General features: G+C 39.0%; 1 protein-coding gene across 6 annotated transcripts in view; it reads left to right on the top strand.

Annotated features, from left to right (window-relative positions):
* Positions 1-27,286, top strand: part of ARHGEF7 (Rho guanine nucleotide exchange factor 7) — a 223,673-nt gene that overhangs the window by 46,847 nt on the left and 149,540 nt on the right. For all 6 annotated transcript variants that reach the window (XM_089693578.1, XM_089693575.1, XM_089693577.1 and 3 more), the window contains exons 3-4: positions 12,725-12,809; positions 21,534-21,664. In XM_089693578.1, the coding sequence (XP_089549704.1) occupies positions 12,725-12,809; positions 21,534-21,664 (216 nt within the window). The remainder of the gene's footprint in view (positions 1-12,724; positions 12,810-21,533; positions 21,665-27,286) is intronic.

The following is a 27,286-nucleotide window of genomic DNA, read 5'->3' as shown; positions in this document are numbered from 1 at the left end:
CAGTCCATACCCATTATATAACTATAGCTTGAATATATTTTGGTCAATACCTGAAAAAAACTAAAATTGTGCCTGTGTCCAAATATATATGGACCTACCTTTTTATTAGTAATTTCAATAAACTTTGTTTGAATCAATAAAAAAAAACATAAATCAAAGACTAATCTACATAAAGGGCACAGGGCTGGAGGGTGGTGGCAAAAAGGCACAATACAGGGGGGAGTTAGAAGGGCACAATACTGGGATGAGAAGGGTTCTTGGTTTCTGCCCAGGCCATCCTGGGACAGCTTAGTAAAAAGTGTGACTGTCCCAGTAAATCTGTGACAGTTGGCAAATATGATGTAATGCAAGATTATCATGGGGCCCCCATGCACCTGGGACCCCTGGGCAGAGCCCAGGGGTGCCCATGCATTAACTGTAGTAAAGAATAAAAAACAGAGCGCACCAACCTTGCGCATTACCTCAGTAAGCAATCCGTAGATTTATTGATATGGGAAATATACTCACAAGAGTAGCCATGCAACAATCATATAAAATCCCAGAAACAAGTCCCTGGATTAGGAGACATGTGCGAAACCCATCAGGAGGGAAGACTCTCAGGATGATGCTGACGCGTTTTGAAGGGGGGGGGGGTCCCTTCTTCATCAGAGCTAAATGATGAAGCTCTGATGAAGGGACCTCCCCTTCAAAATGCGTCAGCTTCATCCTAACAGTCTCCCCTTCTGATGGGATTCACACATGTCTCCTAATCCAGGGACTTGTTTCTGGGTTCGCTTCCTGTAGTTTAGGTTGTAACAATGAATGCAGTAGTATAAACAGAATGAACCTGGATGAACTTTCATCATTTCGTTGTTGCTAGATATCCCTGTAGTCCAGCTGATGTGGAGATAGAGGTTGAGGCACTTGGTGAAGAGAAAATGTCCAGGCATATGTATTTCTCTGTTAAACTCAGAAGCCCATGGATAAAGAATACTTTTAACCTTGTCTAACTGAGGTTTTGCACTGTTTTTTTTGGTTGGATACTCCAGTAAGGCACCTTTCACACAGGCGTTTTTTTTTTTTTTTTCTCAGCAGTTCAGTCACATTTTTTTCCAAGCAAAAATGGATCTGTTCACATCAGTTTTTCAGCAGTTCACGTCTGTTTTTTCATCCGATTTTTGTTTGTGTAAATTCGTTTTTTTGCCAGTTTTTGTCCGTTTACATCCGTTTTAGGATGTTAATGGATAAGGACATTAATGGATGTAATGATGATCATTCGTTTATATCCGCTAGTCCATAGACATACATGGGTGTCCGTTTTTCATTTAAACGGACAGGTGAAAAAACGGACATACGGAACACCTGTGTGAAAGGGGCTTTAATGGTTTATTTACAACAAAAAAGTAGCAGTGCCCAAACGCATGCATTGCAATATAATCACAGCAAATGGCTGTATCTCGCCTGCTTTGCCTTTAACACAAATGCATCAGTAGGACATGCTGTATCCAGAGTAACACAGCCTCCGAGCTGTCATTTTCACTGTATTAGAGGTAAAAGCGAATCTGCTCATTTACATTTGATTTATGTTTTCCAACAACACACTTATTCCCAAGCCCTTACCCACACTGGAACCGATAACCCAAACAGAACTTGTCATCAGATATTTTGGCGTCACAATGCCCTAATGTGAATCTAGCCTTACTCAGCCTTAGCTTTGACAATAAAACCTAAAACCTGGCAGCTGATTGGTTTCTATGCGCAGCTGCACCAGATTTGCACGTTTTACTAAATTCCCCCCATATGTCCCCTTAAATGCTTAGTCCTCTGAGTTGACATGCCTGGTCAAAATTAAAATCTCAGCAAGGTACTATATGCAGATCAGAGGGAGGGGGTAATGTGGCTGTATGTTTCGCATTGATATGATGCACTGAGAGACTTGATAGAGTCCCTAAGCCCTTGCTTTGTCAATTAAAATTAAGAAAGAAAAAATGTAATTAATGGAAGTTGTATGTATTGTACAGTAAATGTACTGACAGAGGAAGTCCTTAAAGTGTATGTGTTTTTTTTTTTTTTTTTGAGTACAATGCCAATATAACAAATACATTAATACCTAATAATCAAACATTTATTAAAATTTGCACTAGCCCCCCCCCCCAATACCCTTACCCCCAAATTTCACTGCCTTTTTTTTTTTCTAGTAGTTTTCCCTCACCTTTACTATCTTCCTCTAACTCCAATATATATTCTTATCATTATATCAACTTTTTTCTCCTCATTCCTATATTTCTCTTTTTTCTTCTGCTCCATCAATTCTACAAATCTGTGTGGTTTTAAACTCTCCACACTTTTCCAAGATTTTTCTGAATTTATCCATTTTATCTTCTCCATTAAAATATAGTTCTTCATTCCTGTATATAAGTTCTACTCTTTTTATCCAGTCTTTTATTTTAGGGGTCTCTTGGGCCTTCCAAAATGTAGGGATCAACCCTTTTGCTGCATTAATTCAATGGGGTATCATCATGTTCTTATATTCTTTCGTTGTTAGATCAGTATTAAGAAGTAGACACACCCATGGGTCTTTTACTATACTTTCCCTCGAAATCTCGACTATTTGTTGTATTATCTCCTGCCAGATTTTGGGGCATTCCCACCATACGTGTGTTTATTGTGCCCTCCATCCCACATCCCCTCCAACAATACATAGAATTCTCCGGGTGCTGCTTATGAGCTCTACTAGGTGTAATATACCATCTTACCAGCAATTTATAGTTCATCTCCACAGTATTCATATCAACTGCAACATGTGCATTTCTAAATAATTTCCTTCTCTGTTCGCTCATTTACATGCCCAGCTAATTTTCCCATAAATGCTGGTATAACCGGTTCAGATATAATATATATATATATATATTCCATCTGAGTTTAACAATTGCTCAAATGGATACATATTTTTAACCCCTCTCATTGGTTGTGGGAGAGATGTAACAAAGTGCCTTAATTGATGATATTGTCATCAAGTACATAAAACGTGTCCTTTTTTTGTTTCAACTCTTGTTAAGTGCCTATTTCCCCATTATTCATAATATCCTTTTAATCGTGCATTCCTATCTTCAATCCAAGTTTTTGCTAAAATAGTTTTACCCGGCGGAAAAAAATTTGTTCCTTCCAGTGATATTAATGGTGAATTAAACCCCCATCCATTTTGTTTATGAATTAAATATCATACCGTAAATACATTTCTTGTTAAAGTGCTAGTGTTTACCGAAAACATCCGATATTGTTGTGGAACCCAAATAATTTTATCTAATTGTGCGTCATTTAGTGTTTGTTCAATCCCTGCCAAACTTTTTTCCCCTACATTATATACCCAATCCATTATTTGTGATAATAATACTGCAAAATGTCTTTTAAAATCCGGCACATTTAAACCCCTATTTATGTTATCTTTACATAATGCCTCATATTTCATCCTTGGTTTTTTATTTACCCATATATATCTCATCATTCCTGCTAAGACCCTGAAATACGTTTGTGGCCAGTATATTGGTAACATTTGAAATTTATACAGAATTTTAGTACTATCACCATCTTCACCATATTTATTTATCCTATCCAGGAAAGTGATCTTTTTGAGATTCAACTCAGCTCATACTTAATAGTAGTATATAATTTGTCAGATATATATTCCTAAGTGATGGAGTCAACTTTACTCCTAAATAGTTAAGTTCTTTATCCCTCCAAGTAAATGGGAACCTTTCTTCTACAGTCTGTCTTTCTGCTTTTGATATATTAATTTTGAGAGATTAATTTTAAAGTTTGATAATTCTCCATAATGTTTTAATATTCTCAGGTTTGGTAGTGTTACTCTAGGGTTTACTACATAAAACAACGTATCATCTGCATCTGCTGCCACTTTATGTTCTACTTCTCCAATTTGAAAACCCTTTATATGTACACTCTGCCATATCGGTGCTAACAAGGGATCTATTATTTAATATTTATTTCAGGTACTTATATAGCGCCATCAATTTACGCAGCGCTTTACATATATATTGTACATTCACATCAGTCCCTAACCCTCAAGGGGCGTACAATCTAAGGTCCCTAACTCACATATACAAGGGCCAATTTAGACAGGATCCAATTAACCTACCAGCATGTCTTTGGAGTGAGGGAGGAAACCGGAGTACCCGGAGGAAACCCACGCAGGCACAGGGAGAACATGCAAACTCTAGGCAGGAGGTGCTGTGGCTGGGATTCGAACCAACGACCCTAGTATTGCCAGGCAGAAGTGCTAACCATTTAGCCACTGTGCTGCCCACGGCTCTTAGGATAGTATGAATAAAAGCGGTGAGAGTGGGCATCCTTGTCTTGTTCCATTGTGCATATCGAAAGGATCTGACAATGATCCATTAAGTTTCACCGCTGCAGAAGGGTAACTACATAAGGATTTTATCCACTTAATCATTTTTGGTCCAAGTCTTATCACTTCTAGAGTACTCATCATAAATCCCCAATCTACCCTGTCAAATGCTTTTTCAGCGTCTATTGACAGAAATAAGACTGGGGATTTCCTCTTCTTACTTTTTTGTAGCAGTAACAATGATCTCAGGCCATTCTCTCTTCCTTCTCTTCCTGACATAAACCCCACTTGATCTTTATGAATCCATTCTGGCATTAAATCTTTCATCCTATTAGCAATAACTTTTGCATATAGTTTTGTATATGTTCAATAATGCTATTCGTCTATAGCTGGCACATTGAGAAAAATCTTTACCCTTTTTGTGAATGATTGTTATATGTGCCAGCAATGACTTTCTTTATTTGCATTCCCTCTCCCAACGCATTTGTATACACACACATTTTCGGGATTCATTTTTCTTTAAACTTCCTGTAATATCTTACAGTGTATCCATCTGGCCGTGGGCTTTTCCCTGCTTGTGTACTCATAAGAGCTTCTAGCACCTCTTGTGTTATTGCTCTTTCTAACATTGCCAATCTTTCTTCTTTTAATCTAGGTAGTGTAGCTATTTCTAAATATGTCTGGATATTTTTATTTCTATCCTCCAGTTCTCTTGAATTCTTTGAAGTAACCGCATATAGGGAACTATAATATTTTTGGAATACACTAGCAATTATTTTAGTTGAATATACTATTTCTCCTGTTTTATCGCTAATGTTCTCTATATCATTTACTGATTTATTTTTCCTTACCATCTTTGCCAAATATTTTGTCTTAAAGTGTATTTAAACACAAACCATGTACAACTTATTTTCTCTTTTTGAGCTGTTAAGTATACTATTGGAAGTTTTTGTTTTATCTCATTGACAAGTAAAAAAGAATACTTGTTTATCCTGCCAGAAATCTTGTGAGTTGATAACTTCCTGTACTCTCTGCCTGTGCTGCTATTAGGTTGTATGTTTCTCAGCTGACTCTAGACAGTAGAACACCACCTCATTCCTCAAATGGGGGATTGTGTTCTTTATGGTCCTTTCACACTGATCAGATTTTGATGCACGTTTGGGGTGTAAAAAGAGGAAGAAAAATAAATGACAAATGTACCCTTTTAAATCCTATGGAACGCTTCACACTGCAGGTGTGCTGTGCCTTGAAAAATCCTACATGCTGCATCTTTGGAGCAGTTTTTCAAAAGCACTTTTCATTGTATGGATGGGAAGGCATCAGAAGCACATCAAAAGGGCATCAAAAACTGTTCAGTATGAAAGGACCCTTAAAGTGGTTGTAAAGGAACAAGCTTTTTACCTTCATGCATTCTATGCATGAAGGTAATAAACCTTCAGTGTGTCAGCAGTGCCCCTAGCCCCCTCAATACTTACCTGAGCCTCATCACGATCCAGCGGTGTGAACAGCCTCGGCTGTCCCGGGTCTCTGCTTCCTCATTGGCTGAGACAGCAATGGCTCCCACTGCTGTCGATCACAGCCAGTCAGCCAATGAGAGAGAGGGGGTGGGCTCAAGCCGTGGCTGTGGGTGTGAATGGACATACGGAGCAGCGGGTGCCCCCATAGCAAGCTGCTTGCTGTGGGGGCACCCAACAAGAAAGAAGGGCCAGGAGAGGCTGTGGGGGACCTGAGAAGAGGAGGATCCAGGCTACTCTGTGCAAAACCACTGCACACAGCAGGTAAGTATAGCATGTTTGTTATTTAAAAATTAAATAAATAAATGGACATTTAGAATCCCTTTTAAGCTGAACAAAAGCGCATCAAAAATGATTAGTGTGAAAAGGCCCTAAGTCTTGTCCTAGGGTGATAACTCTGCTACTCCATAGATACAGTACAGTGAGTGAACGTTGTGACCCTAGGCAGGAAGTATGTCACTGGCAAGTATTACCAGGTAAAAATTAACAAAAAAAAAAGCCTGAAAAGAGAAAACTAATAAAGCCACCACATCTAAGAACTGGTAAGCTGCATTAAATTACATTTTTGTTTATTGGATTCATATACAGGTTAACTGCAGTAGCCAAGTTTTTGCTGTGTTTTCTGCATACAAAATAGTGTCTCGTATTCATTACAGCTTCCAGGACATAAACGCATAAAAAGCTGTTTCTTTACACTAAATGCTTTCAAATGTCTGAACAATAGCTGAATAGCGGCTTAGAGAAGTTTACTTAAGCTTTGTGAGTTATATTCCCACAGTATTGGCCTACTGTAAGCCTAACCTGTTGAAGCTGTGGGAATATTGTATGAAAGCTTTTTAGTAGATCCAGTTTGGGGAGTTGGCTTTCATAACGCTGTATAACAGTACTTCTTATGTTGATGGTGTAAATGTACATCACCAAATGCATTTACAGTGAGGAACAGAAGTATTTGAACACCCTGCGATTTTGCAGGTTCTCCCACTTAGAAATCATGGAGGGGTCTGAAATTCACATTGTAGGTACATTCCCACTCTGAGACAGAATTAAAAAAAAAAATTCAGAAAATCACATTGTATGATTTTTAAAGAATTTATTTGTCTTGCGCTGCTGAACATAAGTATTTGAACACCTGAGAAAATCGGTGTCAATATTTGGTACTGAAGCCTTTGTTTGCAATTACAGAGGTCAAACTTTTCCTGTAGTTCTTGACCAGGTTTGCACACACTGCAACAGGGATTTTGGCCCACTCCTCCACACAGATCTCCTCTAGATCTGTCAGGTTTCGGGGCTGTCGCTGAGCAACACAGAGTTTCAGCTCCCTCCAAAGATGTTCTATTGGATTTAGGTCTGGAGACTGGCTAGGCCACTCCAGAACCTTGATATGCTTCTTATGGAGCCACTCCTTGGTTATCCTGGCTGTGTGCTTCGGGTCGTTGTCATGTTGGAAGACCCAGCCACGACCCATCTTCAGTTATCTGACTGAGGGAAGGAGGTTGTTGCTCAAAATCTCACAATGAATGGCCCCATTCATCCTCTCCTTAATACAGTGCAGTTGTCCGGTCCCCTTCGCAGAAAAGCACCCCCAAAGCATGATGTTACTATCCCCATGCTTCACAGTAGGGATGGTGTTCTTGGGATGTAACTCATCCTTCTTTTTCCTCCAAACACTATGAGTGACGTTTAGACCAAACAGTTCTACTTTGGTCTCATCTGACCACATGACTTTCTCCCATGCCTCCTCTGGATCATCCAGATGGTCATTGGCAAACTTCAGACGGGTCTGGACATGTGATGACTTGAGCAGGGGAACCTTCCGTGCAATGCATGATTTGAAACCATGACGGCGTAGTGTTCTACCGACCGTGACCTTCGAGACTGTGGTCCCAGCTCTCTTCGTATCATTGACCAGCTCCTCCCTTGTAGTTCTGGGCTGATTCCTCACCTTTCTTATCATCAGTGATACCCCACGAGGTGAAATCTTGCATGGAGCCCCAGTCCGAGGGACACTGACAGTCGTCTTTAGCCTCTTCCATTTTCTAACAATTGCTCCAACAGTTGATCTATTTTCACCAAGTTGCTTGGCAATTGCCCCGTAGCCCTTTCCAGCCCTGTGGAGGTCCACAATTTTGTCTCTGGTGTCTTTTGACAGCTTTGGTCTTGCCCATGGTAGTAGTTGGCATCTGACTGACTGTGGGGTGGACAAGTGTCTTTAAAGAGCTCAGACAGGTGCTACTAAGTTAGAATAATGAGTGGAGTAGAAGTGGATTTTTTAAAGGCACAGTAACAGGTCTTTGAGAGCCAGAATTCTTGCTGTTTCTCAGGTGTTCAAATACCTATGTTCAGCAGTGCAAGACAAATAAATTCTTTAAAAATCATACAATGTGATTTCCTGAATTTTTTTTTTTAATTCTGTCTCTCAGAGTGGAAATGCACCTACAATGTGAATTTCAGACCCCTCCATGATTTCTAAGTGGGAGAACTTGCAAAATCGCAGGGTGTTCAAATACTTCTGTTTCTCACTGTATGTTCTTATCACATCTGTGCCAGTACCTAAAAAATTTAAAAATATTGCAACCATCCTAATATCTCTATTCTCATTTTAGCATAGTAGTTCTTGCCACATGACCAAGGTTGTACATTAGCCAGTGTATAAACTATACCTCAAAGCCAATATTGAGTGTTGCTATGTTCCACTAGGTAACTACTGGTCACCTATCATTTTTATCATTTACACTACCGTACCTGTGTATGCATGTTGAAGATATTTCATAAACCTTGTTACAAGCCGAGAGCAACTAATTCAGCTTCAGTTGATGACAAACTTTCAAACATAAAGTGCCAGGTATAGCTTTCCATAGGAAGCAGTTGGTGTTCGCAGGTATGCACTGATACTTGCGTACACCTGCACTTGCATCCAGGGTTTTAGGTCTGTATGCGACAGTCCATGTCTGGGGTGGTATATTTTTTAGATTTATCACATACACAACTTGTCAAGTAGAGAAAAAGCAAACAAAAAATACAAGCAAAGTTCAAAGCATAGTTTCATACCATGTAAACAAAAAAAAAAAAGCCTGAAATGCATTTGCATGTTTACATCAATTACCAGCATATACCTGGGTACAGCTGCTCCTGTTTATGGGTGGTTGTGTCATATGGCCCCAAGCAGCCATGTGAATGAGGCCACAGATCTGACAGCAGTGCTGTTTTGTGGAAGGATTGAGCATTAAAAACATTAGTCATAAATGCCGAGTGATATGTGGAAGGGATGAAAGACTTGTACGCTTTGCCTATTTTGTTCTATGAGGGCATACTATGTGCTGCTTGTCATCTTGAAGTCAGAACAAAATTTGTGTATCTTTTTAATTTTGTTTCATTCACTAGTTGATTTTAAAATATCATACATCTATAATGCATGTTACGTTTGGTTTACTTTGTAACACATAGCTTGTAACAAGAACCAGTGCACGTTTTCCAAATAAAAAAAGACCACAATATTAAGATTATTACAAAGTATTTACTCTCATGTGTTCTAGTCAGTTTTCATTGAACTTTTTTTCCCTATGAGATGCATCCTTTTTTTTTTTCCTTTCAAAACGTGATCAGCTGTCATGCCTAGAGAGGGTATGTTACATACATTTTATAAAACCAGTTAAACATTTTATGTCAGGGACTATCAGCACTTTGTGTCACTAAACCCACAATAGTAATAGCAGTCTGTATATGCAGTAAAGCATGCTTGTTATGCTCACTGTGGAACCTAAGAGGTTAATCCTCTGCATTGTGTAAAAAGGCTGTTTGATCCTGTCTTCTGTGATCTTCCCCTTCTTTTGCTGTCCCCTATCCATCTGATGATGGTACAGAGCCCTAGGAGGTACTCTGCACATGCTCAGTTTGTTGTGTATTGCTAGAGATTTTTTTTTTTTTTTTTTTTTTGGGAGGGTACATGTGATTGGCACAGTGCCAATCGGCACTGTCCAGACAGAGGATCAGGAGTCGTGCAGCCTCATAAGCCAGTCAGAGGAGAATGAAAACTTTAACCATTGCTTGACTGGGCACTGATAGAAGTCACACGACTGCTATATACTGCTGATGAGAAAAGGTATTTAGCAGTTTATATTTACTAAAATAATTGCATTTCCATGTTCTGTGTACTGTGGTTGATCAGATATAGTGAATGCAGGGTCCTGGGTTTAGTAACGCACTAAAGCGAATTTCCACCCTCCCCCAACCCCCGCCATTTTTAAAAAAATCTCTACTGGTGGTGTGTTATGCACATTTCAGATACTCACCCACCCATTGGATCCAGCATTGTTCAACTGAGATCCTCTTTTCTTCTGGCAGTGCTCTGTCCCGTGACGCCATATTTTGCTGCCTATTGATGCACACAGTGTAGGGAGACAAAACTCTAGTCCCTGCATGCAAGGGTGGCTTTATAGGAGCCTGCAAGAGAAAGTGCGACCCTGTAACCGAACACCTGAGACAGCAGTCATTCACCATCTTAAACTAGAACATAGGCTAGGAATAATAGATGAAGAAGCTGCATACTCCATAAGCGATTAAATTGGCTGCTGAAAGTGCTTAAAACTGAGTTTTTACTATCACTTTTAGGCTACATTCACAGTGGTAATTAGAGCCAGCGCTAATTGTAGTGACAGGAATCTTCTGATTACCCAATGACAAGTTGCTGGTGGCCGCACCTGTTCAACGCTCTATGCACAGCCAGTGATTACCTGTGGTGATTGCTAATGGATGCACACAAAGTGTTTCTAGCAACGATCACCACAGCTAATCGATGGCTGTGTGGACAGCAGCGAATAGCTGAGGCCACTGCCGACCTGTCATTATTGTGAATGGGGTCGGTGGCTGCAACTATATGCTGAGAGCAGCATCGTCCCTACTATTCACACTGGCTCGAATCGCCAGTGAGAATCTAGCCTAAAGAAGTTCTTGACCCTGTGAACAAAATATTAAAAAGTCAGCAGCTACAAACACTGTAGCTGCTGACTTAAAAAAAAAACAAAACACTTATCTGTCAAGGGATCCAATGCTGTCCTCACCCAACCCAGCTCTTTGCCAGTCTTTGGGTCCCGGCATCTTAACTGTGGTCAACCTCCTTGTGGCTTCACAGCTGGCTGCCCGCTGCGCCACATAAATGGTCATGCAGTCTCCTAGCACCTGTGACATTCCCAGGAGGCTGTGGGGAGAGGACTTCTGCTCAGATAGACCCTTGGCGGTCAGAATGGAAGTGTAAACAGGTACCTGTCAATATTGGGGGCACACCCCTACCTCCTCAAATAACACATTCCAAATATGGGGAGGAGGAAAAGTGGGAATTCCCCTTTTGGGAATAATCAGTGCACTGCATTTTGGAAAAGTCTTTGTATGAATGGGTTCTCTTTTTGATAGGGGCACTTCAGGCTATAAAAACTACAAGTTACATGATCTATAAAACAACAAAAATGCTGATTACAAGCTTTTTACTGGAGTGCTAGGAATGCATTAATTTGCTTGTTTTAGATATGGAGCTAGTTGTTGTAAATTACATTTGATTACAGTCCTATTCAGACGCTGACCTCCAGTTCACTTCCTTTTTATGCCTTTTGTCCTTACTCCAGTCTCTGTTCCGGTCATTGTTTTTTATGAATGAATTTTAGTAATACTTTGCATTGAGTGAACAGTTACTCTTGTAGCTGTGGAATCGTGATCGAGACCGAACAGTTTTTCTATACCTACATTTCCTGTCCTTTTTTTTTTTTTTAGGGGGAAGTGAAGGCAGTGTGTACATTGGAAAGGCTCATGTCCCTATCTTCTTTTCTAGCTGAGTTTCCATTCAGTATTAAGGGGCTTTTCTTACAGATAGGGTAGGCTGTTTCTACCAATCAAATTGTGCCCAGCAATCTGTCTCTGCCTGCATGCCTATGATACAGGAAGCACACAGAAAAGCTGGAACATCCTGTTATTCATTTTGTTGCTGGATGGGATTTGACGAACACCATCTCTTAAGCGAAAATCCACCATGAAGGTTTAGTTGCTTTTGTGTTTGATTTTTTTTCTTCAATATCTCTGGTTTATAATTCTTTGTATTCTTCAGCCTTCATGTTACAGTAGTGAAATAAGTGTAGTGAATTCAGCCTATAAAGAGCTGTGGTGTTGCCATCTACCAGTCTATAAATGTTCAGACTTGAAATCTAGTTGGTTTCTGCATGAAATAGCAATTTTTCTAGAATATCCTAATAGTGTGTTAAATAAAATTTCAGAATATATTAAAATATGAACTGTTGGTGTTAGTCATGGACAGGTTTTTTTTTTTTTTTTAAACCTCTTCTTCTTTTTTTTTTTTTTTTTTTTAAGAGTATAACCAGTTTGTTTTTTCTTTTTAGATATATAGGTGTTCATATATAGTCGGTATTGTTGCAAAGTTCTTTATGTTTAAAATATAAAGTGCATGTTCACTGAGTGATTCATCCATTTATTGCTAGCTCCTAGTACTATTTTATTTTAATAATAATATGTTTAGTTTCAAGAGTAAGCATAATAAAAGAATAAAGCTGTGGAAGACAATACAGTATCTTAAGAAACAATGTAGTAGTACAAGGTCTGCAAAGTGCAGTTTTACATTGTCTTACAGATCAAAAGATACTCTCAAAGGTACAGATTTATTTCTGATCCAGACAACCCAAGGTCCCAGCCATTTAAGCTCCTAGTACTCTTGATTATTAAAAATGTTGATGTCTGATAATGTTTTAAGATGAAACATTTCTATCCTGAATTTGAGACAAGCTTGTTTAATAATTGCTAAAAGGAACTACCGGTAAATATTTTTGAAGACGTGGTGCTGAATAGATGACCAATGTATTTTGTATTTCAGACATTTGAAGCCAATGACCTGTATCAAGGACAAAACTTTAACAAGGTGCTGAATTCCCTTGTTCTTCTAAATAAAGTCACAGCAGGTATGTACAGTCTGTCAAGAACTGGCTTATTATAGTTGCTTATGTGTGTCATGTGTGAAGAAATCTTAGTGACTACTGCATAATACTGAGAACAAGATTTTTTGCCTTTGCATATTATTAAGGGGTTTCTATCTTTTGTCATACAGATTGCAGACATAAGCCAAACATTGACATTCACAGCATAAATTATACACTTTCAGGTACATTCCTGATGTTAATGATTGGACAATGATTCTAAGAATGTCACATGTAGAGAAGGGGTTTTTGTCATTTTATACTTTATTCTGTTAAATTAGATATGTTTGGGATGCCTATCTTCTACTTATTTGCTGCTTGATCTGCTTTTCTGATTTCAATGACTTTAATGGGGAGAAAAGCTGTTCTCACATGAATAAAATGCTATGTACACAAGCCCTAAGTACCTGCTGTGAATTACATTCTGTTATACATTTTATGGAGTGATAGTGGATGCCTTATTGTAAAGCTGTGGACAAATTTGTTGGTATCTTTTTACAGCTCATTTCAAACAATGCTTCATTCCTCCTGAAAAGCAAATGTCCCTTGTATACCTCTATGCATTTGATATGTCGTAGAATAAAGCAGTTTGTAAAGAGAGAAATTATTGCTTTTTCTACAAACATATCAAATATCCACTTGAAGACCAAGCCTTTTCTGACACTTTTTGATTACATGTAAAAATCTTTTTTTTTTCTTTGCTAGAAAATTACTTAGAACTTTCTAATGTTGTATCTATTGTTTACAGCAGAGGCCCTAGAGAGTAATATGGTGGGTGCTGCATTTTTATTTATGTCACACAGTATTTGTGCAGCGGTTTTTTAACTTTTTTTTTTATACAATTTTTTTAAAATTTTAATGCACAAAAACACAATATAACGCACAGTTGTTTGGTACAATTTAGAAGATGATGTTACGCCAAATAAATAGATCCCAAAAGTGTCATGCTTAAAATTGCGCATGCCCACACAATGGTGACAATGATGTAAATTTCATTATCCGTAGGCAATGTTTTAAATGCCTTTTTACAGGTTACCACTTTAGATTTAGACAGGAGTCCTGATGCTAGAATTACTGCCCTCAATCTGATGGTGATACCTCACATGTGTGCGACAATCGCTGCTTGCACTCATGCGTGACCGACACATGCATTCGCCTTTTGCACGCTATTCTCGTACGGGGGGGAATGAGAGTGCTTTTTTTTTTTTTTTTTTTACGCTATTGCTTTAAATCTGTTTTTGTTATCACAGGGAATATAAATATCACCTGTGATAGCAATAGGCAATGACAGGTCCTCTTCATGGACAGATCTGAGTTCTATTAGATCCCAAAACTCTCTGCTCTTAAAAGCATCTAATCAAACCAAGATCAGTGTAATCAGATGCTTTACCATTTAAAATGGTGTTGTTTGCTTCCGGGAAAACTGGAAGTGATGAATGCTCATTGCTTCCGGTTACCTGTATCATAGAGGCAATCAGAGCCATTCCGGCCTGTGTTTGCATCTGTGACCAACCGGCTGATCGCTCAGGTCTCTCGGTAGGTTGGGAGGGGGGGGAACTGATTCTTCTGTGAAAGATGACGGAGCCTTGGCTATGTTTTGGTGCTGTTCTGATGCAAACGGTACAGGTGTCTTGAATCTGTGCAGGTCACAATGAAATCTATACATTTATCAGGAAATTCTGGAAACGTACCACTCGGTGTTCTGTCCCTTCCGAAGGTTATGGCTTCACCATCGACCCAAAACACACAGCTAAAAGCAACCAAGAATGGTTAAGAACAAAGCATTGGATTATTCTGATATGGCCTTCTATAAACCCAGATTTGAATCGTATTGCGCATCTATGAAAGATACAGTCCGGAGACGACACCCTTTACAGCTTAGACAGTTGGAGCAGTTGACTCAAAAAGAGTGGGCCAAACTACTTGTTGGAAGGTATCGCTGAGAGCTAACTGACATTGCTTGTTTGCAATTATTCGTTAATCGTGTAACAAAATTTTAGATTCAGTCCCATCATGTTTTACCTTTGCCATTTTCATTTATTTTAGAATTTAAAATATTTTATTAAATGAAAAATCTAAAGCAAAGTCTTATTTTTTTTTTAGTTAAATATGGAATAAACAAGACATTTTTATGAAAACTGTGGAATCTTTATTTGTGAATGTATACCAACAAATTCATCCAAGGCTGTATATAAACTGCAGGAAAAAAGATATGTTGTCATAAAACCTGATTTTTTTTTTTTCTTTTTTTCCTTACACTAGAAAAATGCTAGAATATGCTTTGTTGCAATTTGCACAGTATAACTACCCTTGTGATCTACACACTCCTGCCACACTGTACTGTCAAGCAAGTGACAAAATTTTAGTCTTTGCATCTTTCTGCTGAATCTACAGTCACCTTATTGGGCAATTTATGAGAATTGTCACTCTTCCTAATCACTGGTGAAGGAGCAGGCAGGTTACACAGGAAGCAGTTGATGCAGAAAATAGGCATCTGGCTTGTTTATAAAGTCTAGAAGAAGTGTGTGGGTAGCAAGAGTGGCTCAGATTGTTAACTTAGAAGTACAGAAACTAACTGCTTTTAAGTGATTTGGACTGTTTAAGGAATGGCCATTTCTATCATTAGTCTGTAGTAAATCCTAGTAATTTATGAACCCAAGTGTGTGCTGTATCCTTAAGTCATTCTGAATGTGAACCACATTGTGTGTGTTTAGAGTTTTCGTATGAGCATGGGATATGTCTGCAAATATAATGCATTACAAACATGTCCCACAAGCCTGGCTGCGTGCCTGCTTTTATTATGAACAATTTTTTTAAACTTTTTATTTTAAATAGAATGTTTGTAATGGGGCTGGCTTGCATTTTTTTTCTTCTCTACATTTTAAATGCCCATGGCTCCTGAATTGTCCTATAGCTGCTTCCTTTTGAGGCAGAATTTTTAACCAGCAGTAATGAACAATGAGTATGCAAGTCAGGGCAGTGGTGGAAAACGGACATCCTGTTCATCACCAACTTAAGACATAATTGGCCATATCTGACTTTTTACGCACTTCCATTTAACCCTTCCTTTTCTATACTGGCTTCTTAACTACTTCCAGTCCGGACACTTTTACCCCCTTCCTGTCCAGGCCAATTTTCAGCTTTCAGCGCTATCACACTTTGACAGTTGCGTGGTCATGCAACACTGTACCCATATGAATTTTTTAGCATTCTTTTGAGACAGATAAAGCTTTATTTTGGTGGTATTCACCACTGGGATTTTTATTTTTTTTGCTATGTAAATGAAAAAGTCCCAAAATTCTGAAAAATGTTTTCTTATACATTTTTGCAAACAAATAGTATTTCATGATAAATCTTGGCCAAAATTTATTCCGTTTTTTATCTTTTTAGTAAAAAAAAATAACTCAAATTAGTTTATAACCAAAATTTATAACTTTTAAACATTTTTTTTTTTTACATTTTTTTTTTTTTTTTTTTAATATTTTGTTTTTTTTTTACATACTGGCACCCTACTTGTGGGGGGTGATGAAGATATTTTTTTTTTTTTTTTTACACTGATTGCTTTTACACCCATAAAGGCTGTAAAATCAATCATTCCTCTTTCTCTCTAGCTGCATTCTTGCAGCCATTGAGAACTACTGAGTGAGCTGTGATTGGTCACAGCTTGTCACATGGTACAAGGTGTTGTGAATAGCCTTGTACCATGTGACCTCTGTGATCATTCACAGATTTCACACGTAGTAAGCAATTATGTCACAAGTGACATCTTGCTTACTATTCTGCATGTTATCACTGATTGGCCAGTCAGCGACCACATGATCAGGACCTCGCAGAGAGGTCCCGTCTGACGATCAGTGTTCCGCTGTGGTCCCACAGCGTGCACCGGATCGTGGTGCTGCACGCTCCCGGCGAGCACGCACAAGCAGGGTGCGGGGAGGCCATTTATAAACTGCCACCCGACCCTGCACTGCCACCGTCCAGCCATTTATATACAATGGCCGGATGGGAGGTGGTTAATTGTTTCACATTTAAAGTATGTTTATAGCAAGGGCTGCAACTAACGATTATTTTCATAATCGATTAGTTGACCAATTTATTGTTTTGATCGATTAATTGGATAAAAACCTCAAAGTGTGATTGTATAATTTAGTTAATATGTAAAGTTTAAAAAAAAAGACAAATTTATTCTTGAATATCTATATGCAGTGGTAAAGATAAATAATCAGTCATATGGTTAGGAAACAAAATATCTAATCCACTCTGAGAATAACAGACAGAAGAGATGTACTGTGTATACTATTAGAGGCTGAATCATCAGATTCAAAGATCAAAATTTTTATTTAAAGGAAAAAAAATAATTTTAAAGACCCAAAATTGTTGTTTTGCAGATTTTCAGACAGGACTGTAATATGTTATGCAAGACAGGCTCCTTTGTCATAGGAAGGTAGCTTGATACAAGCTACCTGCGTCTGCTATCACTTAGGCTGGCCAAACACAGAAAAAATGTAACTTATGTTTGATTTTCTAATCGTTATTGGGGTCAAACCGATGTTCGTTTTTGACCACAGTGATGGGAAAATTCCAAGGAACAGAATAGAAAACCTTTCCTGATCGAAAATATTTTCGCAGCGTGTATGTAATTTTTGTTCAGAAATTACATTCATTTTAAAATTGAATGTTAAAGACGAGTGTACTTTTCGGACGAAATTCGTTCATCAAATGTACAAAGAATTTTTGTATGAATATTCTCGTTCAAAAAAATCGATACATGTATGGCCAGCATAAAACCTTTAGTAGCAGCAGCATGCTTTTTGTATTATTTGTCATGATGGGGTTAAAAAAACAAAACAAAATTAGTCCTTTTTATAGTACAAAAACAGCAGATAATCACTACTATTTTACTTGGGAGTCAGAAATATAAATCTTCTGTATGAAAGTAGTACTAAAGGCTGAGACTTTTTTCATGGATCTAATCATTATAAATATAATGCACAATACTAGTTAACTTTTGCCTTAAATGTAATTGTAATGCCTTGTATTACCTCCAGTCTATCAGCCTCCAGCTTTCCTGCATTCAGAAGCTGATCTTCCCTGCTCAGAGCCCTTAAAGTGTTTGTAAAAGTTGGATTTTTTTTTTTTTTCAAACCAACTTACCTGTTCTGTATAATTGTTCTGCATAGAGCAGCCCTGATTCCTCTACTGGGGTTACCTGCCAGCGCTTCTGGCTCCTCCTGCCTTTAGAGTGCCCCTATAGCAAGCAGCAAAGTATAGCCTAGAGTGCCTTGATAGCAAGGTAAAACACTTCTTCCTTTAGAATCACTCACTTCCTTCTCCTACTCAGGACTACATGTCTGAGGCATTGCTCCCTATGCATTCACAAGTTCTCAGGCACTTACTGATATGTATGGACGGTGTATTGAGCTGTGTGCGCTGCACTGAGTATACTGACATGTATTGACGGTGTACTGAGCCGTATGTGTGCTGCGCCGTGTATGCTGACATGTAGAAGCTGTGCAGAGCTGTATTTTCTGATATGTTTTTTCCGCTTTCTTTGATCCATCTTAGAAAAATGCATTGCAGTTTTTGACCTGGAGGTACAACAACTTTGGCCATAGATAATTTAACCACTTGCCCTCCAGAGGATTTACCCCCCTCCCTGACCTGGCCATTTATTGCGATACAGTGCTGTGTTGCTTTAACTGACAATTGCACGGTCATGCAATGCTGCACCCAAATGAAATTTATGTCCTTTGTTTCCCACAAATGGAGCTTTCTTTCTGTGGTATTTCTTCGCCTCTGCGGTTTTTAATTTTTTGCGCTATAAACAGAAAAGACCTACAATTTTGAAAAAAAAACCCCAATATTTTTGACTTTTTGCTATAAAAAAAAGTAAAAAAATCTAATTTTGCCACAAATGTAGGCCAAATTGTATTCTGCTACATATCTTTGGTAAAAAAAATCCCAATACGTGTAAATTAATTGGTTTATGTGAAAGTTATAGCGTTTACAAATGGTGGTGTGTATATACTGGAATTTTTTTTTTTTTTTTTTATACTAGCAATGGAGTCGATCAGCGACTTCTAGCAGGACTGCGGCAGGCATTCTGACACTGGGGGGGAACTGACTAACTGCCACTTACATCCCAATGACACTAATACAGAGATCAGTGCTAATAAAAAGCACTGACACTGTACTAATAACACTGGGCTGGAAGGGGTTAACATCTGGAGCGATCAAAGGGTTAACTGTGTGCTGTGTGTGTGTTACTGTGTGCTGTGTTTTTTTACTAGGGAGGCATGCTGTTTTGTATTGCAAAGCAGCATGCTGATGCTAATGGAGCGATCTGTATTGTTTATATACAGATCTCTCCCCCATCAGTGTTCTTTGGCAATCTCCGGATGCCATCGGTGAATCTGCGGCCGGGACTCGGTGATTGACAGCTGTACCCGCTAACGGTGGCGTGGGTAGGGGTGGGTGAGCGCCCCTAACCGGAGATACAAAATCCCATGTATATATACGTGATTTTGCTCAGCCCTTCCGCCCTGTAGCAGTAGTTCTGCTGTAGGGCGGTCGGGAAGCAGTTAATAAAGTGAGCACTGTATACCATTACAGAAATATTTTAATATTTGTTTTTAATAGTGGTGAATAAGGCTTCATGTACATGAGCAGCTCTTTAACTTGAGTTTAGGAGCTTTTGGCCTTTTTTTTTTTTTTTTTTTGCCAAAACTCCTAAACACAGCTCCATAAACGATTGTGTCCATATACACATAGGCATTTAGAGTTTAGGTTAAACCTCCCTCTCCTGAACGCAGAAGAATCGCGTTTAGGATAGGAACGTTTTGACCGCCGACCACAGGAAAATGCGGCAAAAAGGAGGTACCGCATTTGCAGCGTTTTTGCCGCATTTGCGTTTTTCCGCTGTCCGTGGTCAGGGTAGGCTCCTGTGCATGAAGCCTAACTGTAATCTAATTCTTATAGATGGTAGCTCCCCAGTAGAGACTGTCTGTAAATCTGTTTTGGGATATTCTAAAAGTTGTTTGAATGTTCACTCACGTTGAAGATATTTCCTCTCACTTTCAGTTGTCCTACGGACAGGAAGTACGGGGAAGCTGCACTTTACATCAGTAACTCTAACATAAGATTCTTTTTTTTTCACCATCCAGAAAAGGGAAAATAGCTTTGACTTGGGTTCCACTTATTCTGTTAAAAGAAACTTGTGCTGACAAAAGTATGCAAGCTGCTATTGAGTACCTTTCTCTTAAAATTTTAATTGCCTGGCTATCCCTCTGTTTGTCTACAGGCTGCAGGACTTTGAGTCACTAAGCCACGAAAGTTAGGTGTCCCAATGGTATTAGCTGTACACTTCTTTTGGGTTGTGGCTAAGAAAATTTTAAAGGATAAGTTCACCTTTTTCATATTTTTACATAATTTATAATACTTTTTACGTATTCAGGATGTAACATGTTATCAGCAGACTAGCCTGCGATCCCAGTGGTGACATCTAGTGGGGGATCTTCTCCTCCCCGCTAGCTGTCACAATTTAAAAAAACTGTGGCTGGCCTCGACATTCATACACTTGAATGAATGAACTGCAAATCCCGACCAGCCTCTGCAGCTGTCGACTTTTCGTTCTCAGGGAACTGCCACAGCGCTGTGGAGTGGGTGGTAGTCCATTTATTCTTCTTGTCAATATATTTGCTTACTCTTACATCCTGTACGGGCAAGCAGATGTACTAACAGGTCTGCAGGAGACCTGCATGGCACCAGCGATCTGCTGATTGCTGGTGCAATGCTTTAGAGGCTCCAGAAACAAAAAAATAATAAATGCACTTTTTTTTACCTGCAAAAAAAGTGCATTTATTCTTTTTTGTAAAGAGATGACCTTATCCTTTAAGGTTGAAGATTTGAGCGTACACAGCAATTGTCAATATAGCAACATATAATTATCAACGGGTTTCTTTTTAAGGCTCGGTTCACACTGCCGGGTCTTGGAATCCGTGTTATGAGACCTCAAGTCCCATGACACGTGGAATCCCATGTAGTCAATGAGAGCTGTCTTAATTAGCACTACGGAAGTCGCCCTGACTTTAGAAAAGGTTCCTGTACTTCTTCAAGGCGACTTCTATCAGACTTGTGCCCATAGACTTTAATGGAAGTCTCCTCCAACTTGGATCCTCCTCTATATTGATGTGATTTGGATCTGACATTACTGGAAGATTACCCAGGCATTCCTTAAAAGTCAATAAAAACTCTCTTCAAAGTAGTTCTCAAGTCTCCTGCCAGAGTCGCAGTGTAAGGTCGCATTAGTGTGATCCAAGACTAAAGGAAAACTTTCATGAGGGAAATATATAAGCTGTAAAAGTTTCTCAACATGCTTATTCCCTAGCTGTAATGCTGCCCCTCCAGTTTCAAAAATTGACTTGGAAGTAGTATGTAGATTATGATTCTGACTTGCTGCTTAAGTGAATCCATGTATTACAACAAGAGGCATGGCATGAAAGTCGGTAATCATTTTTAGGAGAGTGTGTGCGTGTGTGTGTCATTAGTGTCATTTAACATTGGTTTATTTGGGTTGATATCTTTTTTCACTTTATCTTGCTTCTGTTTAACTTTTCTTCTACTTTGGGAAATGTAAGTTCTATAATGCTGAAGAGTTAAATTGTGTTTTGAGTTTGTAATGTAACTTTAAACGTATTGTGTGGTTTCCAGATATTGGCTTGGGAAGTGATTCTGTGTGTGCCCGCCCGTCTTCACATCGGATAAAGTCTTTTGATTCCCTTGGGTCACAGTCTGTTCTAAGCCGCTCATCGAAATTATTGCAGGGTCAATATCGAAGCCTGGTAAGTAATTGTATATATGCAGTAGGTGTATTAGTACTTTGCTATCCTCCAATTTCTATTTGAAAATATCAAATATTATTTTTTGTATCCAAACCAGGTCATACAAAACTTGCTGCAAGCACAAATTGTGCAAATGACCACAACCAAAACAAACACCACTCTGTTTTACTTAGTGTTACTAAAACCACAACAGTAAAATCAGTCTGTATATGCAGTAAAGCATGTTTTTTATACTCACTGTGGAACCTAAGGTGTTAATCCTCTGCGTTGTGTAAAACTGCTGTTTGATCCTGTCTTCTCTGATCCTCCCCTTCTTTTACTGTCCAGCTGCTGATAGTGCAGAGCTCTAGGAGTCACTCTGCACATGCTCAGTTTAGTGGTTTAGTGTGTATGGCTAGAGATTTTTTCTTTTCTTTGGGAGAGTGCATGTGATCAGCACAGGGCCAGTCAGTACTGTCCAGACAGAGGGTCAGGAGTTATGCAGCTTCATAGGACAGGCAGAGCGGAATGGAAACTCCCCCTCAAGATTAACATGTGCTCGGACACCGGTAGAAGTCACAAGACTGCTATATACAGTTGTGTTCAAAATAATAGCCGTCAGACATCACTAACCTGATCAATCACTGTTTTTGGTAGAAATGATATTTCTACATAGCAAATAATTTACTAGCAGGTGTAGTAGAGTAATAGAAATCCAACAGACCCAACAGTCATGACATGCAGGCTGCTGATTCTGCGTAATTGAATCACTAATTGAAAGGGGCATGTTCAAAATAATAGCAGTGTGGAGTTCTGTTAGTGAGGTCATTCATTCTTTGAAAAACAGGTGGCAATTATTGCCCTTATTTAAGGAAGGAAGGCAGCAAATGTTGTACATGCTGGTTACAGTGCATTTCTCTCTGAAATTCTGAGGAAAATGGGTCGTTCCAGACATTGTTCAGAAGAACAGCGTAACTTGATTAAAAAGTTGATTGGAGAGGGGAAAACATATAAAGAAGTGCAGAAAATGATAGGCTGCTCAGCTAAAATGATTGCAAATGCTTTAAAATGGCAACTAAAACCTGAAAGACGTGGAAGAAAGTGAAAAACGACCATTCGAATGGATAGAAGAATAGCCAAAATGGCAAGGACTCAGCCAACAATCAGCTCCAGGAAGATCAAAGAAGGTCTAATGTTACCTGTGAGTACTGTTACAATTAGAAGACGCCTATGTGAAGCCAAGCTATCTGCAAGAAGCCCCCGCAAAGTCTCACTGTTAAAAAAAAAAAAAAAAAGACATGTGCTGAAGAGGTTACAATTTGCCAAAGAGCACATTGACTGGCCTAAAGAGAAATGGTGCAACATTTTGTGGACTGATGAAAGTAAGATTGTTCTTTTTGGGTCTAGTGGCCGGAGACAGTTTGTCAGACGACCCCCAAACACTGAATTCAAGCCACAGTACACTGTGAAGACAGTGAAGCATGGTTGTACAAGCATCATGATATGGGGATGTTTCTCATACTACGATGTTGGGCCTATTTATTGCATACCAGGGATCATGGATCAGTTTGAATACATCAGAATACTTGAAGAGTTCATGCTGCCTTATGCTGAAGAGGAAATGTCCTTGAAATGGGTGTTCCAACAAGACAACGACCCCAAACACACCAGTAAACGTGCAACATCTTGGTTCCAGACCAACAAGACTGACGTTATGGAGTGGCCAGCCCAATCCCCGGATCTTAATCCAATAGAAAACTTGTGAGGTGACATCAGAAATGCAGATTCTGAGGCAAAACCAAGAAATAGAGAACTGTGGAATGTAGTCCAATCATCGTGGGCTGGAATACCTGTTCACAGGTGCCAGAAGTTGGTTGACTCCATGCAACACCGATGTACAGCAGTTCTCAGAAACAGTGCTTATACAACTAAATATTCATTAAGTGATTCAAAGGAAAGCAAAATCTTCAAACATTTTTCAGTTTATATAGTGAATGTTTGAGTTTGTAAAGAAGAATACAAACACTGCTATTTTTTGAACAGACTAATATTCACTTTTCTTCACTTTTTTTAGAGAAACAACACAAATTTGATATATTTTTCTTCACGTTTTGATTTGGAATAGAATGTGTAGTGTTCCCAATGCATTTGTGTGTATGGAAATAAAAGCTATTAGAAGGATTTTGAGCTTCACTTTTTTCAACACACTGCTATTATTTTGAACACAACTGTACTGCTGATGAGAAAAGGTTTTTAGCAGTTTATATGTACTAAAATAATTTCCTTTCCATGTTCTGTGTATTGTGGAAGATCGGATATAGTGAACATAGGGTCCTGGGTTTAGTAACACTTTAAAAACCACATGAGCATCTAGATATTTCTTAACCACTCTCTGTGGAATTGAGGAAAATTTCCTTTTCTCTACAGTTCTTAAATTTTGTCCACTATTAGTCATAAGGATGCAAAAAGTCCACTGCATCTTCCTCATTCAGTAAACTAACCAGCACATGTCGGAGGGAGAGAGAGATTTAAACATAAAAAGAATATGGAATGACATGTTCTCATTGGAATGATGACATTTGAATGGTGCACTTTTCATTGAAAACCTTATAGATTTTTTTATGTCCCTTTTTTTTTAATTGGGAAGATTCACATTGAATAGGAATTTGTTCCTTTATTTCAAACAAACAGGTGTTAGGTTTGGTGGTGGTAATCTGCACAGTTAGTTCTCATGGCAAGTTTTTGTAAGTCCTGGTTTTGATACAAATAAACTACTATATATCATTTTCTTATAAAATTGGAGAAGCAGCAGAATACTATTGCACCTACTACCATCCCTTATGTTTATACCATATGCTAATTTGGTAGGAAAGTACCCACCTGAAAGTAAGGCGAGTCTGTCATGGACTGATCATTAATTTGATCTAAAGAAATGTCCCATGTTTTTGTTTTGAAGTATACTGTGTATCAGTTTGCCTGTTCTGTGCATGTTTAAAGTATAACTAAAGGCAAAACTTTTTTTTAGAGTGGAGAGGGATTCGAACGCTTGTCAGTGTTTATTGCTGGCCTGTGTTCCCAGTAAGAAGATTCAACCCTTACTATTTGTCTTGTTTACCATTATCACTGAAAGTGAAAGTAAAAGAAAACCAAATTTTTTTATTGTCCCCAGAAAAGTAATAAAGGGGAAATCTTCCAATGTTCTGGTGGCCTGGGGGTCCACAAGGATTTTTCTTGACCACTTCATGCCCGGACACTTTTACCCTCTTCCTGTCCAGGCCAATTTTCAGCTTTCAGTACTATCACACTTTGAATGACAATTGCGCGGTCATGCAACACCGTACCCGTATGAATTTTTCAGCATTTTTTTGAGACAGATATAACTTATTTTGGTGGTGTTTATTCACCACTGGGATTTTTACTTTTTTTGCTATATAAATGAAAATGTCCAAACATTTTGAAGAAAAGTGTTTTTCTTATAAAATTTTGCAAATAATCTTTCTTCATAAATCTTAGCCAAAATGTATCCAGTTATCTTTTTAGTAAAAAAAAAAAAAAATAACCCAAATTAGTTGATAACCAAAAATTATAATTTTTCAAAAATTTGTTTTTTTTTACTTTTTTTTATTTTTCTTATATTATTTTTTTTAACATACTGTCACCCTAGCAATACAGTGTCACCAGAGTGACCTGTACTACTTGCGGGGGGTGATGATTTTTTTTTTTTACATTGATTGCTTTTACACCCATAAAGGCTGTAAAAGCAATAATTTCTCCTTCTCTCTGGCTGCATTCTTCCAGCCATTGAGAACTACTGTGTGAGCTGTGATTGGTCATAGCTTGTCACATGGTACAAGGCTGTTGTGAATAGCCTTGTACCATGTGATCTCTGTGATCATTCACATATTTCACACGTAATAAGCAATGATGTCTCAAGTGACATCTTGCTTACACCTATTCATGTGATTACTGGTTGGCCAATCAGTGATCACATGATCGGGACCTCACACAGAGGTCCTATTCAGCGATCGGTGTTCCGTTGTGTCCAGAGGACACAGCGGGCATCGGATCGTGGTGCCGCGCACTCCCAGGGAGCGCGCACAGTCCAAAATGGTGGGTGCCGTTTATGAACGGCAACCCACCCCTGCACTGCCACCGTCCGGCCGTTTATATATAAAGTGGTTAATTGGCAGAGATTTCCTTTCACTTTCTATTTGGCTCTGGGACAGGAAGTAAATAGAAATTTCCCCAATGGACACAGATGGAGAAGAAAAATCTGACGGGTTATAACCCTCCCTTACTCTATCCAAAAGGAGAGAGAAAACTTTTTGCCTGTAGTTCTACTTTTAAATACTTGCATGCTTTTTGCACATACAGTGCATCCAGAAAGTATTCATAGCGCTTAACTTTTGCCACATTTTGTTATGTTACAGCCTTTTTCCAAAATGGATTAAATTCAATTTTTTCAACATTCTACAAACAATACCCCATGACAACATGAAAGAAGTTTGTTTTGAAATCTTTGTAATTTATTAAAAATAAAAAGATGAAAAAAAAACACATGCACATAATTGTTCACAGCCGTTGCCATGACACTCAAAATTGAGCTCTGATGCATCCTGTTCCCACTGATCACTGTGGAACACTGAGATGTTTCCACAGCTTGATAGGAGTCCACCTGTAGGAAAGTCAGCTGATTGGACATGATTAGGAAAGGCATAAACTTGTCTATATAAGGTCCCACAGTTAACAGTGCATATCAGAGCACAAACCAAGCCATGAATTCCAAGGAATTGTCTGTACACCTCCGACACAGGATTGTATCAAGGCACAGATCTGGGGAAGGGTGCAGAAAACTTTCTGCAGCATTGAAGGTCCCAATGAACACAGTGGCCTCCATCATCCGTAAATGGAAGAAATTTTGAACTACCAGGAATCTTCCTAGAGCAGGCCGCCCAGCCAAAATGAGTGATCGAGGAAGAAGGGCCTTAGCCAGGGAGGTAACCAAGCACCTGATGGTCACTCTGAAAGAGCTCTAGTGTTTCTCTGTGGAGAGAGGAGAACCTTCCAGAAGAACAATCATCTCTGCAGCACTACACCAATCAGGCCTGTATGGTAGAGTGGCCAGATGGAAGCCACTCCTCAGTAAAAGGTAATTGGCAGTCTGCCTAGAGTTTGCCAAAAGGCACCTGAGGGATTCTCAGACCATGAGAAACAAAACTCTCTGGTCTTATGAAACACAGATTGAACTCTTTGGCCTGAATGCCAAGCATCATGTCTGGAGGAAACCAGGCACCGCTCACCACCTGGCCAATTCCATCCCTACTGTGAGGCATGGTGGTGGCAACATCATGCTGTGGGGATGTTTTTCAGAGGCAGGAACTGGTAGACTAGTCAGAATCAAAGGAAATATGAATGCAGCAATGTACAAGGGCATCCTTGATGAAAATCTGTTCCAGAGCGCTCTGGAGCTTAGACTGGGGCGATGGTTCATCTTTCAACAGGACAACAACCCTAAGCACACAACCCACATAACAAAGGAGTGGCTATGGGCCAACTCTGTGAATGTGCAGGAGTGGCCCAGCCAGAGCCCAGACTTGAACCAAATTGAAAATATCTGGAGAGATCTGAAAATGGCTGTGCACC

This window comes from Staurois parvus, unplaced genomic scaffold, assembly GCF_062004578.1.
Source record: "Staurois parvus isolate SC_StPar_1 unplaced genomic scaffold, SC_StPar_1.0 ptg000634l, whole genome shotgun sequence".
NCBI lineage: Eukaryota > Metazoa > Chordata > Amphibia > Anura > Ranidae > Staurois > Staurois parvus.
The sequence above is the reverse complement of the archived record's forward strand: the minus strand, read 5'-3'. Positions and strand labels throughout refer to the sequence as shown.